Raw genomic sequence first — 21,515 nt, forward strand, 5'->3', positions numbered from 1 at the left:
TAAAGCTTGAGGAGGAAACAGCTCGTAAACCTGTGCCAGCCCTGCTGGCACTGCATGGCACCACACAGGGGACCTCTGCTGGCACAGCCCACAGCCAGGCCTGTCAGCCCTGGGCAGAGCAAGCCACCAGGGGACAGGGGTCTGTCCTTTCCAGGCAGGAGCCCAGAGCCAGGGACCCCAGCCCTGTACCCTGCACAGGGCCAGCTATGAAACACACGAGGCTCAACAGCTTTGCAATGTTTACTCTTGAAAAAATAATTCCATTCAGAAAGCATCAAACCCTGGTGATGCCACACACCCAGCCCTGCCACGGTGCCACTCCTGAGCTGGGGGGACAGGGAGGGATGGAGAACAGCACCCCGTGGGCCTGGCATGGTGTGTGGAGAAGGGGGAGCCTAAAGCCCACCAGCTGAGTCCTGCTGTCACTGAGAGCAGGGAGCCACAGCCCTGTTTGGCAGGGGAGGAGAGGGAACTCATGTTTAGCCATCCCCTATCCTTCGACCACCTTCCCCAGCCCCAAGAGGAGCTGGGAAGAAGCCAAGCCTGAGCCCTACCTGAGAAGGGCAAGAGGATGCATTTAGTTTCCAGGGGAAGAGAAACTGAGCCTTGGGAACAGAGGTGCCAGGGAAGGGCAGTGGAGAACCATTGGGAAGTTCTGCCAAAGCAGGGGATGGGGAGCAAGCTACTTTTCCTCAGAAAGAAGTAAAATCCCTTTTCCATCCTCATAAAAGCCCTGCCCTACCCTGAGGGCCAGCACAGGGGCCACCTGCCCACTGGCTGCCAGAGCACAGTCCCATGGAAGGGCAGCACTGGGGAGGGCAGGGCTGAGCCCCAGACCGGAACTGCAGCCTCAAGGCTGCCACTCTGCACAGTCCTGTTCCCTCTTGCATCCATCCCATCCCATCCCTGCTGCTGGGGCAGGTGTGCAAGGGACTGTGAGGGTCAGAGTCCCTGCAGCCATGCCAGAGCTGTGCTGCATCCACACTGGGATCCTCCTGGCCAAGAGGAGTTCCCTGCTTCACAAGTTTTCATTCCTATTCTGGGCAAGGGAGAAAAGCAGGGAACAGAGGGTGGAGTCAGGGGGACAAGAGACAAACATCTCATGGCTGCACCTGAGCAGGCTGGGGGCTGCCAGCTCTCCCTGCTGCTTCCTGTGATCCATCCCTTCCCAGGAGCAATAAATAAATAAGTTAGTGTAGTGTAGACCCCAATGCTCAGTTCACAGTGAGAAAATGAAGAGGAAGAGCCCCTGTTACCTCAGGGAAAGGGCAGAGGATGGGTCTCCTACAGCAAGGATAAGAGGAGGAGCTGCACTGAGCAAAGGGACCAGGACTGTCCCCCAGGGTGCAGGGACATTAGTACCAAATGGCTGGGGATGGGAGGGGGCCCTGGCACCTTCCTAAGGCACGGAACCCCCTCCCTCTCCCTCTGCACGAGGGTGTACCACAGAGGGAGGGCCAGGCTGCCCATCCCAGACCAGCTCATAGCTTCCCTGCCAGCAACTTACCACAGTAAGGGGTGGGAATTCAGGAGAAGAAACTCCCTCTGCCTTCAGCAGAAGCAGGGGGTTGCAGGGCAGGGAGGATGGAGAGGCAGGGTACAGTACCACAGGCAAGGACCATGCAGCATCTCCTGCTCCAGATGACCCTGGCCCACCCAGCCCCTGCAGCCAGGGCGTGATGCCTGCTGACTGCTCCATTCCCACTCTGCAAGGCACTTTCACCCCCTCTCCCAGCACCCAGGGGCAGGGCTGCTCCCCACACAGAAGGTGGGTGAGGACAGTCTGAGCCAGAGCACACGGCCTGGTCCACTCCACCTACAATCACCTCCAGCTGCCAGAACTGACCGCCCTCGTCCTGGGTGTGGGCGTCCCTCTGTGTCTGCAGCAAGTCCAGCTCCCCTCCAGCATTCCCCTTCCTGTGAGCTGGGCTGCACCAGTGCCTGCAGCCCATGCAGCAAAGCCAGTGTGCAGGAAGATGTCCAACCAGCACACAGTCTTCAAGGTGCATCCATCGTGCAGGTAACAGGAGAGATGCTGGAATATCCCCTCTTCAGCACTGTGCTCACCATGGGGCACAAAGCCAGCAGGCAAGAGTTAATAAATAACACCCAGCTGGCAGGCTGCAGCACTCACACCATGCTGCCTTCTCGGAACTTCAGGGCCAAAAGGGAGAGCAGAGGTGTTTTTTGAGGCCTCCTCCAGGCTGCAGTTGAGCATCTCCTTCCTCCAGCCTTGCCCAGCCAGGGGGCAAAAGGAGCAGCGTTAGTAGAGTGTTTGTGTTAAAAAAAACAAGTTCCTGGGATTGGGGTGCATCTACAGGGAAGGACCCTGTGCAAGGGAAAGGGAGACCACAACGGGGGGCTGGAGGGAGCCCAACATCTGCTTTTGCAGCCCAAAACAGGAGGCTGTATCCAGTCACCAGGCTGTGAGAGCTGCTGCCAGCTGTGTCTCTGCACCGTGGGGGTCTCTGTGCTCCCCTGGTCCCCTTTGCTTCCAGCTGCCAGCCTCACGTCTGCTCTGCTGCCACTGCTGCTGCTGCTGGCGCTGCCACCGCCCCCTCCTCCTTGGCAGGGGGCTCCATGTAGATGGGTGTCACTGACGAGGGCTTCTTGGACCTGCAGGTGAGGGGGCTGGATGGGAGCAGGCACAGCTGATGGGCCCCCTCAGGACCCCAGTTTCCAACAGCACTGCCTGGCATCATCTCCTTCCCACTGGGACATCCTCCTGCCCTGGGAATGTATCCCATCCCTCCTCCCACCACACTGATTAAGGAGTGAAGGTATCCCCCAAGGATTGGGCTGGGACAGGAGTGCAGGATGGTGTGTGCCAGGCAGGGGACAGTGCCATAGGATGGGGCATTGCTGAGCCCTTTGTGTCCCTGGTACTCACGAGTAGGGGGAGGCAGGGACCCCCACCACAAGGAAATGGTTCTTCTTGCGGAACAGCCGCCACAGCCCCTTGTGGTTCCCACGGACGTCCAGGTCCCAGATGTGGAGGCACTGGGATGGTGAGGAGGGAGGAAAAGGCATCAGAGCCTGGGGATGGACACCAGGACCAGGTGTCCCCTGGCATGGGAAGAACCACAATCCCTGCCCTGAGACATAGCTGTACCCCAAGACCAGGGTGGCACAGGGCTGCATCTCTCCAGCCACACCCAGAGCTTCATCACCACCCAGGGACAGCAAGAACCCATTTGGTGAGCTGTGTCATTGCCATGGGAAAACCCAAGAACAACAGCCAGATGTTTCCCAGTGACACAGAGATCAGTGCAGGGCTGAGGACAAGCCATGTCAAGGCCCTCACCTTGGCAAGTTGAGTCCAGGTGGTGAAATCTGCTTCCTGCTCCATCCTGATGAACATGACGTAGACCTTGCCCTCGGTGTCGGGCACGAAGGAGTCCTCACAGGGGTTCTTGCTGTGGTCCAAGACCTCAGCCTCACTGTGGAAACGGAACAAGGAGTGAGAGGGGACCCCACCTTCTCCCTCTTCCCCCTTCAGACATGCAAGATGTGGCTGGGGCCATCAGGGCCACCTCCATCCTTCCTTCTGTTCTGGTTGGTTCACCCAGTGTGTCTTGTGGTCTCTCCACCTTCCAGCAGGCACTCACCCCAGGAGCCGATGAATTTCAGTCTCATAGTTATCCTTCCTCAAGCTGTTGGAGGAGGAGAGAACACAGAGATCAGGGCAGAGTCAGATAGTTTGATCCAAATTTAAGACTGTCCCAGTGTACCACTAAAGGCAGCTGGAACAAATAAATGGAGAGCAGGGACTGCCACACATTCTTGAGATGTGGCAGCAAAAACCAGGGACTCTTGAACATGTCCACCTGGAGCACAGGGTAGCCAAACCCAACCTTGCAAAAACCACTGCCAGAACTCCCCAGCAGAGGCCAGTGTACTGATGCAGGAGGTTATGGCCATTCCAGATGGGAGATGACTCCAGCACAAGGAGACAAGGGTCAGACCAAGCTACTGTTTCATCAAGGTCTCATTGTGAGCAGCACTCACCTCTCCACATTTTTAAGCTGGACATTTGGAACAGTGTTGAACTTGTGCTTCTTGAAATAGGCTTCCTGGGAGAAAGAGAGGGAGTAGGAAAGGAAAACCAGGTTTGATTGTGGTCAGCAATCCCTGGAGATGACCTCAAGCATCCCCAGTACTGGGGAGGTGTGTGAGTCAGAGTCCAGCAGCAGGACAGGGCCTGGGGGCTGCAGAGGTCACTCACATGGAAGTAGCCGTTCATGTTGAGCCCCACGATGCCAAAGTGGTAGGAGCGCGAGATGTCCGGGATGATGCACTCCCGGCCCTTGCGCTGCTCAGGCATCCGCATCCACATGTCCCAGTCCCAGAGCTGGGGAGGGGAAACTGCTGCTCACACTCAGCTCTGGGGCCATCCAGGGACCTTTCTGGGTGCCCACACCAGGTCCAGCCCCTTTGGCCCCAGCGCTGTGGATGGTTATGTGCCTCCTCAAGTCACTGTCTGTCCCAAATCCATTCTGCTTGGGCATCCTCCCCAGTATAAGCACAGGGACAGTCCCTTCAGGAGCTGTACACCCCGGGGCTGGGTGAAGATCAGGGCCTGATGGTGGGCAGAGATGGGGCTGTAGATGAAAGGGTCATTCCAAGGTACTCACCTTCTCTGGGGTTGGCCACTTTGGCTCCAGCTCATCCTTGTACAGGCTCTTCCGGAGAACCCATCCCAGGCCTGGCATGGTTTCCACACGGTACAGGAGTGATGGGTCCTCAGCTGTGTGCTCATAGCCCTGCAGTGTTATGGGGAGTGTTCAGCACCCTGAATGCACCTGTGCCCCACCAGAAAAAGGGAGGCATCGGGCTCCATTGAGTTCCTCATTATGTAAAGAAAGGAAGAGCCACCGGGAAGCACATGGCAGGGACAGGAGGGTGATTTTCAGGGACACTTCTGAAGAGTCCAGGGCTGGCGGAGACAGACCCACTTAGGGTGGCCGTGGGGACACACACCCTGCTTTAAAGGTGGAACTTGCACCCCAGTCTGACACAGAAACAACACAAGGCAGAGGTGGCCCTGCTTCACCATCCCTCCCTGACCCACCTGGTCATTCCAAGCAGAGATGCAGTACAGGCTCTCATCCTGCTCCAGCAGGTGTATTGACTGGCTCAGAAAGCTGAGGAAAGAGTTGACGCATGTCAAACACCCTTCTACCATGCAAACCAAGGCAAACCCTCCACCAAGAGATGAGCTACTCCCAACTGCTGGAACTGCTTATCCCAATTTTTGGCCTGAGATAACTGATGCTGGTGGGAGACCAGGGGAGGAGCACCCAAACAAGCTAAGCTGCATCTCACCATGGGGAAAGGACAGCATTGTCTCCTGCCCATCAGTCTCTTCTCCTTAAGAAGGAACAGATGCCTCATTAGACACTGCCCCTGTCCTCTGACTAGGGGGCAGCTCCAACCATGTGAACAGATCAGTGTCCCCAAAAAGTCAACCAGGAAGAGATCCCCAGCCCTGAAGTCACCCTGCACTGATTGCCAGGACAGTGGCCTCAGACTCTGAAGGCAGAGCTCAGTTATTGCTTTTGCCAGGGGTCTGCTCAGCCTTAGCTAAGAGAGCTACAGCTGGCAGGGATCCAGCCTCTCCTGAGCATCCAGAGAGGCTCCTGAAAATGATCCCACACAGGAACCCCCAACTTTACCTGAAGAAGTCAACAGAAATGTCAAGATCTTCCTCCAGAACCACAGCAAATTTGGCATCCTGTAGGGCAAGGAGAACATCAGAAGGATGGAGACAAACAGGACAGAGCAGAGACACAAGCAGTGTGCTGTGTCTGTGAGGTTCCTTGCCCTGGAGGACTGATCCCAGCTACTGTGGGACAGGGATCACAAACACCAGGGGAAGGCTGTGCTGCAGCAGCCTCACTCACCGGGAACAGGTTGAAGGTTGCAGTCAGACTGGCTTTGTAGTGCTACAAGAGAAGACAATCATTGTCTGTGTTAGCATCAACCTGGCACAGGTCTGGGGCTAAGCCTGTCTCCCTCAAATGCTATTCCAGGTCCCTGGAAATAACTGTCCCAGGATTTGAAAGCTCTCTCACCTGGGAAACTCTGGCGTTTTTAATGCTGATGGGAGTGTGCTGTATTCCTGAGAGGCCAAACAGCTCCACAACATCCATTGGCTCCTGCAATGGAAAAGTGCAAAGCTCATCAAATGTGTGGGTCCATTCTCCTCTCCCCTGCCAGTGTCAGCTCCCCAGGAGAACAGGAGCATCCCCTGCATGTGGCTGTCTTCTTGGAGATTAGTGAGGCTCAATACAGACCCTGCAGCACAGAACTTGCCAAACCCTCGTGGCCCTCCAGCCCTTCAGTATCATCATGACTTTGTTAGCACTTTTTGCAGACACAAAGTTCTATCCAAGAATATTTGGGAGGTCCCAATTCCAGCCCCCCACAGACAGTGCAGAAAGCAAACAGGTATAGCCAGGACCTCCTAACAGCTGTTTAATGGCAAGACCACAATCAACCCAACTTTCTCTCACATTTGCCAAGAAAAAGACCTTTCTGACCAAGGACGGAGTCAGAAGTAATCCAAATTTGGGCTGAGGTATCCCACCCCAAGAAGGAGCCACCAAGGCCTTCTCCATCCCCTTACTGTGCATCCCACCTCCTGGCCACAAAAGAGAGAAGGAGCTCCCATTGTACCAACCCTTCCCCCTTCCCCAGGTATCCACCATGGCAGCTCGAGCATCCAGGCTGCCCCCTCGTAGCTAAGGGATGCTGCTCCAGTTGCCATGGCAATGGATGCTGCTATCTTTAACTGCTCTGATGTGGTGCAGCAAGAGCCTGCACAAACAAGCCAGCTCCCCCAGCCCCACAATGTGGCAGAGGTGGGAGAGACCTGCAAGGGAACAACTGTCTCCATCCCAAGGCAACCAGGCAGGACCTCACTGGATGCTGCAGAGATGAGGCCTAGCAAGCTCCTGAGAGCTACTCAGATCCCACAGGCCTGCCCCAGAGTACATTCCACTGCCAGACAGACATGGCTTTGAGTGGGACTCTCCAGGGCTATGCAGGATTGAGTGAGAGGAAGGTCTTTGCCTATAAAGGGCCAGTTCTCCACCTGGCCCCAGCCTTCATGAACCTCAAGCTTTGAGCCTTGGGAAAACACTGTTTTGTGTCTCTTCATCTCTTGTGTCTCTTCACTGAGAATGGTGCTGGAGTGGTTTGTTCGTCTCCATGTGAAGCAGCTGGACAGGTGGTGTTACATCCAGAGCCTGCTCAAGGGGCTGGCAATGCTCATCAAGTGAGAAAAGGGGATGGGGAGAGCTCAGCATGACCACCATGTGCCATTCCTGCACACCAACCCCCTCCTGACATGGGGATATCAGTCCTGGGCTTTGGGAAAGGCCAAGGCAGCTTTACCCACACCATGGCTTGGCTCACTTTGGCTGGCTTTGTGTAGGAGCAGGTGAGGAGCAGCGTGACACACAGCAGAAGAAAAGTGACGAGGCTCTCAACTTGCCACCCTCCAAGGACTGGGCCAGCACTGGGCTGGGGGAGCAGGGAGCTGGCCACAGGGATCTCTGGCAATGCTCTCACCTCGTAGTAGCCATCAATGAAGACTGTGATCATCTGTGGATTGACACCCTGAGCTGACAGCAAGGAACGCAGCATCCTGTGGAGAGACAGAGGGGCCTGAGCACAGCACAGCCCCAGTGGGTGTGGACCCCTTGGGATGGGCAAAGTGTGCACCATTAGGGAACAAGACCCACCTATGCCTTTCCTTCCCCTCCCCAAGGTCTGCCCTTTGTGCTCACACACCCCAGGAGGAGGCTGGACGCTGCCAGAGGAGAGAGGGAAGGGCCAGGGCCATGCCTGGTCTTGTGCAGGGAGCAGAGGAGCTGTGCCCTCTGGGAATGCTTACCTGTACAGGTAGTTGGGGCGGTTCCCTGCAATCACAGCTACTGGCACATCAAAGACTTTATTGTCTTTGAGCTGGAAGAGAACAATGTGTGTGAGTGGGGGTGGGAGAGGCCATGCAAACCAAAATGATTCTATGCCACTGAGAGCAGGATCCAGGGGGTAGGGACCCACTGGTAAGACAGCAGAGCTGCACAGTCCTTCCTCTTGGCTCAGGGCCACACCAATCAACCAACCAACCAACCAGGATACCCTCAGCACAACTGAAAACCCTACCAGCTTCCCTTCTTCACCTCACCTCTGACCCAGCTCCAAAATCCCAGTTTGCCTCCACTCAGAGACCCATGTCTGAACTCTCCAGCACCGTGCCAAGGACAGCCCAAAAGTCCCAACAGCTGCTGTCTGTAGATATTGAGGCTTTGCTGCTCACACTGATATCCCTAGAATAGGGTAACTATTCCTGGCAACTCAGAGCAAAGGAATTTCGCTGCCCCAGCATGACCTGGCCCCAGGTACTCACCCCACCTTTGCTGGGGCTAAGGGCTTGCCCAGGGGCAGTTTGCATCACTCAGCTAGTGCTTAAGGCCAGGGCTCTGCATCAGCTGCAAAACACACCTGGCCCAGCCCAGCCCTCCCTCCTGGAGCCCTCCTGCACTCACAGGGTCAGGGTTGAACTCGATGGGTGTGGGGTCCTTGCAGCTGCAGACGCTGCCGTACCCTTCCACTTTGCTGCAGAAGCGCTTGCGGCGCCGGTTCAGCTCCGTGTCAGGCCAGTGGCACTCAGCATCTGGGGGCACCAAGGAGGACAGACAGACCTGTCACCCTCACACACTCACCCTGGCTGCTCCAGGCTGGGAAACAACACACGTGGCTCTCCCTGGGCTCAGCCAGCAAGCCAGTCCCTGGCAGTGAGCAAGCAACGCTTTGGATGCCAGACACAACCCCAGGAGCCATTCAGAGCCCAACCCCATCTCTGGCCTCTCTGAGCAGCAGCAGGTTGCTCAAGGCCAACAGTCAGAAAACAGACCAGACCAGGTCTGGTTTGGAGAGGTGACAACTGGCCATGCTCCCTCTTCTCCATCCTCACCTTTCTCAACAACCATGCCTGGAATTGCCATGGAAGTAGGAAGAAAGGGAGCTAAGCCCATTTTAGAAGTTACCATCATCATCTCAAAAAGCCTTAAATGGCTTTGACTTAAAACCAGGCAGCAGGGAGATGTCTCCCAGAGACACCATAGAGCTGTACTTCTTACCTTCCACAGATGTCAAGTGAACTTCTGTCTTCAGCAGAACGGGGTCACCCCACGTTGAGAGGGCAGGTGACTTGGCATGCTTCTCCCCATACACTTCTCCTGGAGCAGGAACACAGGGTCAGGACTGCCTGGAAGGGCCCAGCCCCACTCTGCCATGGCATGACAAGGGGCTGTCAGCCTGGGGGACAGCTTGGCACCTTTTCCCACTGGCCTCTGGCAAACTGCTAAAGGAACACACTTTGCCTCCATACCCCCAGGTGTACCATCCTCACCCCCAGGAATGGAGCTGCCACTCTCTGGGATTTGTTCCCTGCTCATAGAGCCTGTTGGGGATGGGCTGAGTTTCTCTTCACCTGGCTTCTCCCAAAAAAAGGAGCCACAAAGCCTCTTCAAGACTCACCCCCCTTCTTGCCCACAAATGTCCACATGTCTCTCCAGCTCAGGAAGGGTGCAACTTGGCTCCCCAGGCTTTTCAGGACATTCTTGGCTGTCTCCTTGAGGTGAAAGGAGCCTTCATCCTGGAACAAAAGACAACCCTGCAGCTGAGGTCTGGCTCCTGACAGGGAAGTCTCCCATCAATACCAAAGGGGTACAGGGCTCACTCCTACCCTTGAACCAGTTGAGCCAGAAACCCTCAGAGTCTCTGTGCCACTAAAGCTGTCAGTGGCTTCATAATGGCCCACAGGCAGGTCAGAGGAATCATGAACTCCTATTTCCTTGAGACCAAATTGTTCTCAAGCAGGGCCATGTGTTAAGCAACACTTCACACAGCTAAACACAAAAACCTTGAAGCAGCACAGTGTTGCTTGCACAGCAGCCCAGACCTAGCACAGTCCACAGGGCCCCTGTAAAGCCTGGAACTGGGAGCCAGAAGGATCACATTGTTATATTTCCTCACATCCATTCTCCACCTAACCCCTTGCCTATTGCTGTGGGCTCTGACACATCTGCTTTTTGTTCTCCTGCTTAGCTGGGCACAGCAGTACCTGCAGCCAGAAGGGAGAGCAAGAGGACAAGGGAGGTGATCCAGACAGGGAGCCACAACTCCATGGGGATATGACATTTAGTCCTGGGAATGCTTGATGACATTTAGGAGGCTACTGCCCAGAGGAGCTTCAGGACATCCTGACTCAAGATGACTTTTTTTTTTTAATATAAGAGTCACACCTACCTTAATGGTGAAGATTAGGATCCGGCCCCGGGCAACCATGTTGAGGAAAAGTACCATGGCTTCATCTTCATGGGGGGAATAGGTGTCAAAGACCCTCTTGGCCATCACATGTCCCTGTTGGTATTCATACGTCAGATGGAGCTTAAATACTACATGGTATGGGCACACAGAATTATGGAGATCTGCCTGGAAGCCTGAGCAACACAGGGAGTGGCTTTTCTGGAATGCCAGGGAGTCAGTCCCAGAGTTGTCCCCAGGCAAGCTCAGCCCTCAGGCCTTCCTGCACAGAGGTCCATGGGCAGCATCACCCAGCCCCACAACTCCTGCCTGCCCGCTCCCCAAGGACAGCACTCTCTGGATGACTGTGCCATGCTCTGCAAGCTGCACACAAAAAGCATTCAGGGCCTTCCCTCCCTCCTGGCTGCCCCTGGCCTCAGGCAGCCAACAGCTCAAGACAAGGACAAATAGTTCAAGAGCAAGGACAAACAGTTCAAGAGCAAGGAAAAACAGTTCAAGAGCAAGGACAAACTGCCCAGTTTAGAAAGACACAGGGATGTTTTACCGTGGCCTGATTTAAGACAATGACATGGATCCCTCTTCCCTGCTCCCGAGCCTCATCTTCCAGGACCTGCAAGTGGATAAATGATGAGAATCATATGCCAAGACCTCTGCTTATTCCCTGCCCATTCTGTGCAGCAGAGCCCCCAGACAAGAGGCAAATCTCTTTGGCTTTGCTGATGGCAGTGATATGTGCCAGAGCAGAAGTCCTGGAAGCAGAACTTCTTGCCAGTCCCTGAAATGCTCTCACCACTGCTGTTTGTGAATTTATCCATTCAGCTCTGCCCACAGGACAGCCAGCACCTGCCACTCACCGTTGTCCCATCCACAGCCACATAGACCTTCGACCTGCTGGAGTACACCTCGACATCCAGGACCTTCTTGTTGTTGACAGGGTGCCTGGGGACCTCCACATTCAGCATCTCATCATCTAGAGCAGAGAAATTCCCAGTTTCAGCCAGTCAAGGCACCTCCAGCTCATCCCTGTTCCATGCTAACCCACCCAGAAGGGAGTGCCCAGCAGGCACCCCAGGCAAGGAGTCATGGGTGGGAATTTACAGGGATGTTAGGTAAGGGGAAATACCAAATGACAACAGCTCTGACCCCACAGAGATCTCTGCAACCAAATGTGCTAAAGCCTTCAGTAGACAGATCAGGAAGGGAGCAGTATTCTCTATTAATTTTTTTTTAACCCACATGTACAGACTTGTTCTTCATGATGTAGCTGGTCACAAGTTAGCCCTGACTTAAAGAAACCCTTGGTTTCCTTGCTTTCAAAGCACAGCAGGATGCTGCCCCTCACCATAGTCCTGTGCAGACTCCTCTTCCTCCTCATAAGCAGCTCTCCTGGTGTCCAAGATCAGCTTGATGTTCACAATTACAGTCACAAGCAGGAAGAGGACAGCACCTGTCTGCAATGCAGGATGTTCTGTGTTAGAAATTTGTAAGTAACAACCCCAAAACCAGCCTGCCTTGGCATGGGCTGCAGGGCATCCCAAGGAGATCCTGCATAGGATCACAAGCATTTCACACTTCCCCTGATTTTTTCTGAGAAAGAAATACAGGTGACTGAATTTCATGATGAAATGCATTCATCACCTGGAGAGCACTGACTCCTTGATATGTGAGAATTAACCCACTTCCATCCAACGTGTCCCTGCTTCCAGATCTGTGAGCAGATTGCTGCTAAATTATTGCATCAAGCTTGAGGGTCCCTGCAGGCAAAGAGTTTGGTAATTCAGAGTTACAGCTCCCAGGGTAACCTTAACTTCTGCCTCTGCTGCAGCATCACTACTCTCACCCATCCCTCTGGAACCAGAGGATGCATGCAGGGTGTTCAGAGGAGAAGAGATGCTGTGCAGCTGAATCAAACAAAGGGAAGAAGCTGAGGTCTGATTTCAGGAAACTGCACTGTACCACAGGCTGCAGAGAGCAGCCTGCAGCCTTGCTGTCTGCAGCAAACTTCAACTGCAACCCTTGTGGATGCTGACACAGAGGGCTTGGGAAGGTCCAGGGGCTGTGGAACAGACCCTTGATTCTCTGAGGTCATTAATGGGGCTGGGATCACACACTGGCCTACCCTTGGTGAGAGGCACTAAAAGGATTTCTGCCCTATCTGCCCAGCCACTGCCTCAGAGCTCTGTGCTGCTGCTATCCCTGCCAAGCAGGGCCAAGGAGTAACTGAGGAAAATGGAAAATCAGCAATAAGACAACACCATGGTAAAAATGTCACTATGGCATTTTGGCTTGTTAATTTGCTGTTGACTCAGGACTATGAGCACCTTTTGGGATCTGTGCACAGAAAGCTTTTAATTAAGCATGAACAGAGCTCTGGGCTCATGGAGAGGCAGCAAGGCCACCTCACCAACGTGTCCAGACCTTCTGCCCTGATGAGCATGAGGGAACAGCCCTGGTGACCAGAGTGAATAAGGCAACAAGGAATAAGAATTAAGCAAGACCAGCAGCCAGGTCTAGCAGAGCTGGCTTGGTCAAAGCTAACTAATGAATGCTTGGCTGCTGTAGACCTGGCTATTCCATACCTGCAGCACTGGTCTACTTATTTTAAGCCAAATATTCATCTGTGTTTTAAGCAATGCCACAAAGTACAGAGATGTGTGCAGGCTCTAGCTCATTGCCCTAGCATGGTGAGCAATGCCTGCTTGAATGACCAGACCCATTCCCAAGCCTTCAACACCCTATCAGACACAGAACTGAACAGACTTCTTGCCCAGGTAGCCCTCATGACCCTTTGTCCTCCCAGACACGTGCAAAACCCTCCCCTGCTCCCTCCCACAGCAAACAACTGCCAGATCTCATGAGCTCCTCTCAGGAAAGGCCCCTTTTTCTGTGTTTTGCTGCCATGGGGTCCAACCTTCCTGTCCTCACAGCCCCAGACTCCCCCCCAGGACGCCGTCTCCACCAAGGATTAGCTGTTTTACAGCCACAAGCAACCAAGCCTGAGGCTTTCCCAGACACCAGCTGCCTCTGGGGCATGAGATCCTATTACCAAGCCCTATTTTCTCTGTCCACCTGTTGTGCCTTATACCAGGCTTGGTTTGCAAATCAAACAGCTAAAGGCTGAGCCCTGCAGCAATCAGCATGGGTCCAGAGCCAGGTTTCTAGCTGAAAGCTTCCCAAGGCCACCTGGATAATTGTATCTCCTCCTATAGCCAGGCCTCAACAGGTCTGCTGGCTGCTGCAAGGAGCTGCTACACATGGCAGACCCTTCCACACACAGGCACTTGGGGGCAGCTTCGTGGGGAACAAGTTGTGCTTCCTCAGCATGTCAGGTCACCCAGACTGCCAACAGACGCACTTCCACCCATGCAGCTGCTCTATAAACTTGTAAATCCTGTAGATTATCCCTCCTAATCTGCCGCAGGGCCGCGGGTGACTCACCTGGCACAGCTTCCGCAGCGCACGCTGGTTCATCAGCTTGTACTTCCAGGCGAGGTACCAGCTCCGCTTCTTGTGGGGCTTCACGGGCGGGTTGGGCTTCCACTCCTCCATAGTCCCGGGGCTGGCAGGGGCAGCCGTGAGGGGCGGGGGTCAGGATGTGTGCTGCTCTCCTCTCATGTCCATCGGGGCTCCCTGCCGGGGGGAGAGAGCTGCCCTCAAACCCCCTCCCCAGCAAAGACAGAGCCTGGCACAGGCAGTGGCCGTGGAGTGCACTGATGTGCCATGAGTAAAAGCCCTTTGGAGCAGAACTGCTGGGAGCAGTGCAGGAGGCCAGGCTTTGCTGCAGGGTGAGGGGAAGCCCCTGAACTCATCGGCCAGGGGCTGCCTCTGCTCCAGGCCAAACCTGGAGCAGCGGGGCTGCTGCAGTGCCATGGGCCCTCTCCCACGCTCTGGGAAAGAAAAGCAGCCCAAAGCCACAAGCAGACAACAGATCCATCAGTTGTTATGGAATGGGCCTCACCGGCCGTGTGTGCCAGGGGTCCCTGGTGGAGAGACACCCTGCCCACCAACAGCCCATGCCCGCTATGGGGGTGCAGCCAGCCGGACACGGGGAGCAGCACGGGCCCAGCGTCCTGCCGGAGCTTCCAGCAGCCCGGGCACAGGAGCGGTGCCAGCGGGAGGCCTGCGGGGAGCAAACGCTGGGCCTGGGCGGGCTGCGGAGCCCCGGCAGTGCCGGGGACCTGTCTGGAGCACAGCGCGCCCCAGGCAGGCCAGGCAGGGCGGGGAGAGGAGCGCTCAGGGGCCCAGAGGCACTCGGGGGGCGGAGGTGGCGAAGGGCCGGGCGGGAGAGCTGGGTGCGTGAGGGCGGCAATGAGCGGCGGCGAGGAGAGGGGGACCCAGGCGCTTGGGGACGGCGGGGAGGGCCGGGAGGCGTGTGCGGGCCGCGCTACTCACGGGGAGGCTGAGGCGGGGCCGGGCTGGGGCGGGCAGGGCAGGGCCGGTCCCGGCTCGGCGGTGCCGCCGCCGCCGCCGCCCCGAGCTCCCTCCGCGCCGCTTCCGGCGCCGCAGCGACACCGCGGGGGGCGTGGCCGGCTCTGGACCCGCCCCCGGCCCCGCCCCGCGCCGCTCCGCGCGCCCCGGCGGCTCTCGCTGGTGCGCGGGCAGGTGGCGGCGGGGGCGGGGCCGGGGGCGGGGCCGCGGCGGGGGCGGGGCCGGGCGCGGGCGGCGGTGACAGCGCGGCCGCCGCTGCCCCACCCGCATGGAGGGCGGCGGGGAGGCGCTGCCCGCCGACCTGCGGGACCTGGCGGGCAAGGTGGGCCGGCGCCCGCCCGCCGTGCTGCTCCGGGGGCTGCGGGCCGACACCGCCCCCGCGCCGCCCGCGCCGCCCGCGACACCCGCACCGGCCCGCGGTGCCCACCCGCCGCTCGCCGAACGCCTGCGGACGCTCCGCCTCGAGCTGGTGAGTGCCGCGGTACCGGGAGCGCTGCCGGTAACTGAGCGGCCCGACCCCGGGTCACTGCAGCCGCCTCGGGCAGCCGCTTGTCTCCCCGGTGACAGTCCCCGATAGTGCCCGCGCTCTGCCTGCATTCCGGGGATCCCCCCCTGCTCCTCCGTGTCCCCATTAACAGCCCCCAGCTCACATCCCCTCCCCGGCCGCTCTCTGCCCCCGGCCCACGCAGATCCATCCCCGGCATGTCCCTCGGCCGCCTCCGTGCTGCCCCCTCGCAGCCCCAGCCCCAGCGCCGTCGGGATCGCGGTGTCCGGGATCAGAATTTAGGGCAGGGACCTTCGCCAAGGGCATGGTGGTGGATGTCGCGTCCCCCGGGTGTGACCCCCAGGCTGACAAGGCACAGGCATGGCTGGGAGCTCTCCCGGGGTTCGGGGCTCTCGGGTGGCTCTAAAGGGCCGTGCTGCGGTGGCAGCCCTTCCCGGGGACCGGGGCAGTGCCGGTGGCGGCGTTCTCGCCTCCCTCTTTCGTGGAGGGAGCAAAGACCGGCGGTGCCTGCGCCTCCGGGAAACGTGGCGAGGTTGGGCAATGGGTTCAAGTGCAGCTGGGGGAAGGGACTCTCCCACGCACCAACATGCCGAGCGGGTGGGAATGAGCGTTGTTTCCATAGGGAAACAGGCTAAATACGCCCGCATCCCTGCGTGCCCCCGGGGGAGCGGAGCACCACCCAGCCCGAGCCCTCCGCTCTGGCTGATTCAATATTCCCATCGGTGCGGGAGCTTTCATCCTCCCTCTGCTTTCATCCTCCCTCGGCAGGAGGCTGCACCCTGACCGGAGGAGAAAGGTCTCTGGGGCAGTGCGGTGTTCGCCCTGCCCAGTGCGAGCAGCCTCAGCCTGTGGCCAGCAGGGCCTGCCTTGGGCCGGGCTTTATTCACCTTGGCTCAGAAATGCATTTCCTTGCCCTGCCCTGGCTCTCCTTGCTGGCCAGTGAGGAGCTGGGGACACCTCACACCCACATCAGCAGCTTGGGATCGGAACCCGGTGCCAAAACCCAGCACAGGGCTCTCCTCATCGCCCCATCCCCGTGAACAGGGACCAGAATTCCGACCCAGAACTCCACCCCTCACACCGAGCAGCAGGAAACCAGCAAACCCTCAATGCTCTGAGGATAAGCTGGCCTGGGAGTGGGCGGCGGGAGGAGAATTTAGCAAATTCCCACTCCTGCCTCCTGATCTGAGGAGGAAGATTTATCCCTAGGGCTAGGTATCTTGAAAGGAGAAGGCGCCTGAGGTTTCCTGCGTGCTGGGGAGGGGAGCAGGGCTGTATCTCTCTGTGGAGAGCATGAGGAGGAGTGTGAGAGTCCCCTGCACAGCCCGTCCTTGCTGCGAGGTCGTGCAGTGAACTTGAGTGCATCTGGAGGAGTACAGAGAGCAGCCTGTGCTGGGTCTCCTCCCACACTAACCATGCCTTGCTGGAGAGGGGGGTTCTTGGAGTGCAGAGGGGAGGTCAGGCTGGTGTGAACTAGCAGCAAATCGATGGCTATCTCCTTCCAGCAAGCAGTGTGGAAAGCAGGGAGTGTTATCCCACCCTCTGCTTTTGGGTTGGCTCCCCGGGCATCTCTGACAGCTGCAGTTCTGCACGAGGCAGAGAAAAATGGGGAACCCCCCACCAGGGGTTTCCAGCTCTCCTCCTCCTCCTCCATCGTCTCCCTGCCAAGGCCAGATGCTTTAGCAGTGCGTGCAGAAAAGTCCATTGTAGGCAGTTTTTGAAATAACTTGCCTAGAAAGGAAATTTCTGTACTTGGAAGCTGGCTCCTGCCCCAATCCGGGCACATCCCTGCTATTTTTTATTTAAATCCAGCTTGAGGAGCACGAGGGGGTTGGTGGGAGGGCTGGTGCTGCGTCTTTATAAATCTTTGACCCTTTTTTTTTTTCTGTCGGCTGGAGTGAGAGGTGTCACGTGCTGAGATCCTGGCTGGAGTTTTCCCAGGCTCCTTCCTCCGATGCTTGTGTGGCTGCTGTGGCTGTGGGACCGGAGGCAGGGGTCTCAGGAGGCTGTGGGGTCACCCGTGGGAGGGCAACTGACTCCCAGGGTACAGGATGCTGAAAAATGATCCCTGGGGAGCACATGGATTTCTGTCCCAGCTTGCTGATGCTGGGCACAGGATGTGTTTGTGAAAGAGTCCATGGGCATCTGCAGCCTGCAGGCTGCCTGTACGTGCCCTGCAGTGGGTTTTCTCCCTTTCCCCCCATCGTGGCCTTATTTCCATTCCTGGCAAAATATTTGTGTCCTGTGCGGGGGAAATCCAGTGGCTTTTGGCGGCCAGTATCATACAGACAGGAATGTCTTGGCACACGGGGCTTTCCATTAGGAAAACAGATGTTTCTGCAGCAGCTGAGGTTTGCAAAGAGCTTCCCCAGGCTCGAGGGGCAGGAAGAGTCGGTGAGGCGAGTGGTGTGATCAGCAATGCCTGTCCTCCTTGTCCTCCCGTTTTGGGAGTGATTTGGGTCTCCAGATCCTGCTGTGTGACATTGTCACCAGGCTCGGTTCAGACCCTGGAAGGTGAGAAGTAAAGCTATGAAGGGACCAACCTGGGGAAGTGCTGGTGGTCCAGCCAGACACTTGCACTGAGCAATGCCTGATCCTCTTGCCCTGCCAGCAGCCTCCCAGGTCCTGGAGGATGCTCTGGGATCAGACCTGCATCCAATACCTCCAGTTCCTTGCTTACTCCTTGTTCCCATAGAAGATATCAACACAAGTGCCCTGGATTTTTTTCCCTGAGGGGGTTGGTGGCTGGTGGAAGCCATAAGTTGTTGGTCACCAGTGGCCATGTCCCCAGGTCTTGGACAGGGACGGTTCCCTGCGCGAGATGTTCTCCCATACCCTGCTTTTTATCAAACCGCTTAGCAGACCTGTGGCCACCAGGGTGACACCTCAGCTGGGCTGGGACACGAGGCCCCTGGGTCACCTCAACCCCCCTGTGCTGTGTGTCTCCCCCCAGGCTTACCTGCGAGCGGTGGACGTGAAGATCCTGCAGCAGCTGGTGGTGGTGAACGAGGGCATCGAGGCGGTCAAGTGGCTGCTGGAGGAGCGGAGCACGCTGACCAGCCGCTGCAGCAGCCTGGCCAGCAGCCAGTACAGCCTGGTGGAGAGCCAGGAGGCCTCCCGGCGGGGCAGCTGGGACAGCCTGCAGGACCCCAACGACAGGCTGGACAGCATCTCCGTGGGCAGCTACCTGGACACGCTGGCCGATGACATGGACGAGTACTCGCACAACGCCGCCGAAACCGCCGCTGCGTCCACGGCAGGCAGAGCCCTGGCCAGGGCAGAGCAGGATTGGGTCAGGATCGACCTCGAGAGGGGTCCTGCAAAGCAGGAGAAGGACGCAGAGGAGCACGAGTGGCCCCACGTGGACCTCTCCCCGCCTGGGCTGCCCCAGGATCAGTGGCTGGCCAAGGAGCCCCAGGTGGCCAATGGGTGTTTGGGCCAGCAGTCCCCCTCTCTGGAGGCAGACAGAGACACCAAGTCACCACCAGGGGCCAGGGAGAGGCTGGGGAAGGGAAATCCAGATGGGAAGGCTTGGAAAGCTGAGGCTGACCTTGAGAACTGCAAACTCAACAGCAAACTGCACCTGGAGTACGATGCCCACTGGCGCTGGCTCCAGTCACAGGATGATGTGACATTCTTATAGCCCCTGGCTTTGCCTTCCCGGTCCAGCTCTCCCAGCTGCCCACTCTGCTTCACTTCTCTGTGCTTGGGAGAGTTGGGGTGGCTGGAAAGGGGGCCAGGCTGGCTTGGTGGGTTGCACTGTTCCTCTGACGGCCCAAACAGCATTTGGTGATGCAGTCATAGGGGACTGGGTGCCTACCCTGCAGCACGTTTCTGGGAGAGGAGGGGTGAAGTGGGTCCTGGTAGATTTAATCCTTTGCTCTAGGGTGTTGCTTGCAGGTGGCTGGACACCCCTCTGTTGTCCTTGATGGTGGTGGTGGGGAAATCTGGGACAGTGGTGTTCTTGGGATCTCTTTCTCTAATCCTCAGCTTCGTTTTGTAAAAACTGGGGACCCTTCCCCCAAAATGACTACCCTGAGAGGACAGGAGGCACTGCCATGCAGCCACAGCTTGGTGGCACCAGCATGCTCAGTGTGGGGCAGGACCATCAGCAGGGCATCCCTGTTGGATCTGCTCATTTCCATCATTGTCCTCAAGGCCAGTGTCCATCCAGGGCAGGGCAGACCTGGGGTTTGGCCCCAGCATGTTGTGGATGCTAAACCACCCTTCCCTGCAGGTGCAGCCCTGCCTGGTTTAGATGCCTCTGTGAATCCAGGCTGAGGTGGGGCTGGGGAGCCTCTGTCCGTGCTCTGCAGAGGAAGGATGATGGTGCAGGCTTCCCAATGTGATCACATGAGAACAACAGAGCACTGGGTGGGAAATGGAAATCCAGTTCTCCAGTCTGTTCCTGGACTGTCTCCCACCTTGGGAGCAGTCCTGCAGGATCCCTGGATGTGGCAGCACACGTGCAGAGCCTGCAGGGCTCAGGCTCAGGGGGGCTCCTGCTCTCCCCTGACACAGTGGGGAAGGCTGGGTTTCTCCATCTGTGGGATGAATGGTGCCAGGTCTCTGCCTTCTGCCAGCAACCAGAAACATGAGACTGCTCTGTCGGGGTGGATTTGCAGTGACTCTGCCCTGGAGACATCTCTGTCTTTGTAGCCTTGGCTTCTGCCTGTGCCTTTTGCTGTCCCCAGCATGCCCCTCGCTGGCTTGTAGAGCATGGCTTGCAGCTGGAGCTGTGTGAGAGCTTGGGCTGGACCTTCTGCCTTCACTAGGTGATGCAGGAAAGGACTTGAGCATCCTGATCCACGGAGCCAAGCTCTTCCACATTTGTGGATAAGCCTGGAGTGTCCTGAGTTCAGAACCCACGGGTACACCTGTCCCCAGCCCAGTGCTGTGATGGCTTTGCTCTCACCCTCGTGCTGTTGTTCCCTTGCCTGTGTGGGTCACAGCTTGGATCTGTCCATGCTGGGATGGCAGGAGTGAGGACAAGGTCTCAGGATGTCAGTGGGAAGCTGAGAGAGAGGGAGGTGACTGGCTGTGATTTCCAGATGAGAGATGTGAGCTGGCTGTGCTTGGGAAGGTGGTTGGGTGCACGGCAGGTTCAGCTTGGTGTCTCTGAAGCAGCACCTTCAGTGGAAATCACCCTCTGTTCTGAGAGCCCCAAGCACCCTCCCTTCCCCTGCAGATCCTCAGAACCCCCCTGGATGGATGTGGAGAGCAGGACAACACTCAAAATTCTCAGAGATGGTACCTGCTGAGGACTTGGGTGGATCCCAGCAAACTGGGAGTGGGTTCCCTTATGGAAAAGCATCCATCTGCCTGCCCTGGAGCAGCTGTGCTTGCCTTGCCATTGCCTGTGAGCAGCTCGTGGCTCCCTGCTGACACTGAGCCACCGTGTCCCCAAGGCTGGCTGTCCCCTGCTTTGCTGCTAACCCTGCATGCAATGAATCAGCTGAGGGTCCCTGGGGGAGACAGGGTAAGTCCTCTGGCGCTGTTAAAATAATTCTCAAAAAAAAAAAACCATAGCTGGCTTAATAAATGTTTGTGTTTCTCCCAGGCACGCTGTCAGTGCTTTGCTGAGCTCACCGGTGTTTCCAGGGAAAGGGGAGAGGCTGTGGGGTGGAATGCCCTGGGGCCTCTGGCAGCCCTGCAGAAGGGCAGGTTTAGCCCCAGCCCTGAAACAGGCACAGTCCAAGTGTCTGGGCATCCTCTCTTCTCACATCAGTGATAAAAGTCACTTTTCCTGAAGCAGCTGGGTACCAGGGCACATCTGCTGGGAGCAAGGGTGACTGCATTGATCTCGGCTGGACTATGTGTCGAACAGCACCTTCACCCTTCCTCCCCCATATTTCCAAGGAAGATCACTTTTTGCCAGCCCTGTTAGCTGTGCTGGAGTCTTTGCTTCCTGTGTTCTGCAGTGGCAGCTTTGGCTCCCATGGCTTCCTCCACCCAGCGTGGATCTGGGTGTAGAGCAGAGACTTTTCCACCCCATCCGGGCTGGGAGCAGCACAGCTCTGATATCAGCTGGTGGTATTTGCTCCTGGGTGGATCCCTTTAGAACCACTGGAGCCAGTGCTCATACAAACATCAGCTTTTCCAAAGCAAATGCAATCAGCCTACCCAGCCCTGCCATCCCATCCTCAGCATCCCTTCCAGCTCACGGCCTCGACACCGCGAGTGTTTGCAAGGGGGGAACTGGATGCTGGAGCCAGCAGGACTCAGCAGGATTTCCCCAGTTTCT

At 57.2% G+C, this 21,515-nt stretch overlaps 2 protein-coding genes and 1 long non-coding RNA gene across 4 annotated transcripts; 1 reads left to right on the forward strand and 2 right to left on the reverse strand.

Annotated features, from left to right (window-relative positions):
- Nucleotides 1-2,320: 2,320 nt before the first annotated feature.
- POMGNT1 (protein O-linked mannose N-acetylglucosaminyltransferase 1 (beta 1,2-)) lies at nt 2,321-14,807 on the reverse strand. 2 transcript variants are annotated; one of them, XM_054285722.1, is made up of 22 exons: nt 14,731-14,807; nt 13,777-13,968; nt 11,681-11,789; nt 11,193-11,308; nt 10,883-10,948; nt 10,321-10,434; nt 9,550-9,667; nt 9,150-9,248; nt 8,556-8,683; nt 7,901-7,971; nt 7,576-7,651; nt 6,075-6,158; nt 5,904-5,945; nt 5,676-5,734; nt 5,072-5,144; nt 4,635-4,763; nt 4,226-4,351; nt 4,009-4,073; nt 3,609-3,653; nt 3,305-3,440; nt 2,891-3,000; nt 2,321-2,616 (listed from the first exon to the last, which is right to left on the reverse strand). In XM_054285722.1, the coding sequence occupies exons 2-22, from the start codon at nt 13,885-13,887 to the stop codon at nt 2,508-2,510; spliced, it is 1,986 nt and encodes a 661-aa protein (XP_054141697.1). In that variant the 5' UTR covers nt 13,888-13,968; nt 14,731-14,807; the 3' UTR covers nt 2,321-2,507. The 2 variants fall into 2 exon arrangements, with proteins under 2 accessions (XP_054141697.1, XP_054141698.1); XM_054285723.1 differs by lacking the exon at nt 14,731-14,807 and having other exon boundaries at nt 13,777-14,133.
- Nucleotides 14,808-15,034: 227 nt separating this feature from the next.
- LURAP1 (leucine rich adaptor protein 1) lies at nt 15,035-20,033 on the forward strand. Its single transcript, XM_054285820.1, has 2 exons — nt 15,035-15,235; nt 18,225-20,033. The coding sequence occupies exons 1-2, from the start codon at nt 15,035-15,037 to the stop codon at nt 18,912-18,914; spliced, it is 891 nt and encodes a 296-aa protein (XP_054141795.1). The 3' UTR covers nt 18,915-20,033.
- An 88-nt stretch (nt 20,034-20,121) lies between these two features.
- LOC128943051 (uncharacterized) lies at nt 20,122-21,515 on the reverse strand. Its single transcript, XR_008483668.1, has 2 exons — nt 20,660-21,515; nt 20,122-20,612 (listed from the first exon to the last, which is right to left on the reverse strand). It is a non-coding gene; the product is annotated as an uncharacterized LOC128943051 (long non-coding RNA).

This window comes from Melozone crissalis, unplaced genomic scaffold (assembly GCF_028551555.1).
Source record: "Melozone crissalis strain CALT ecotype California unplaced genomic scaffold, PUWL_Pcris_2 ptg000045l_1, whole genome shotgun sequence".
NCBI classification, from domain to species: Eukaryota; Metazoa; Chordata; class Aves; order Passeriformes; family Passerellidae; genus Melozone; species Melozone crissalis.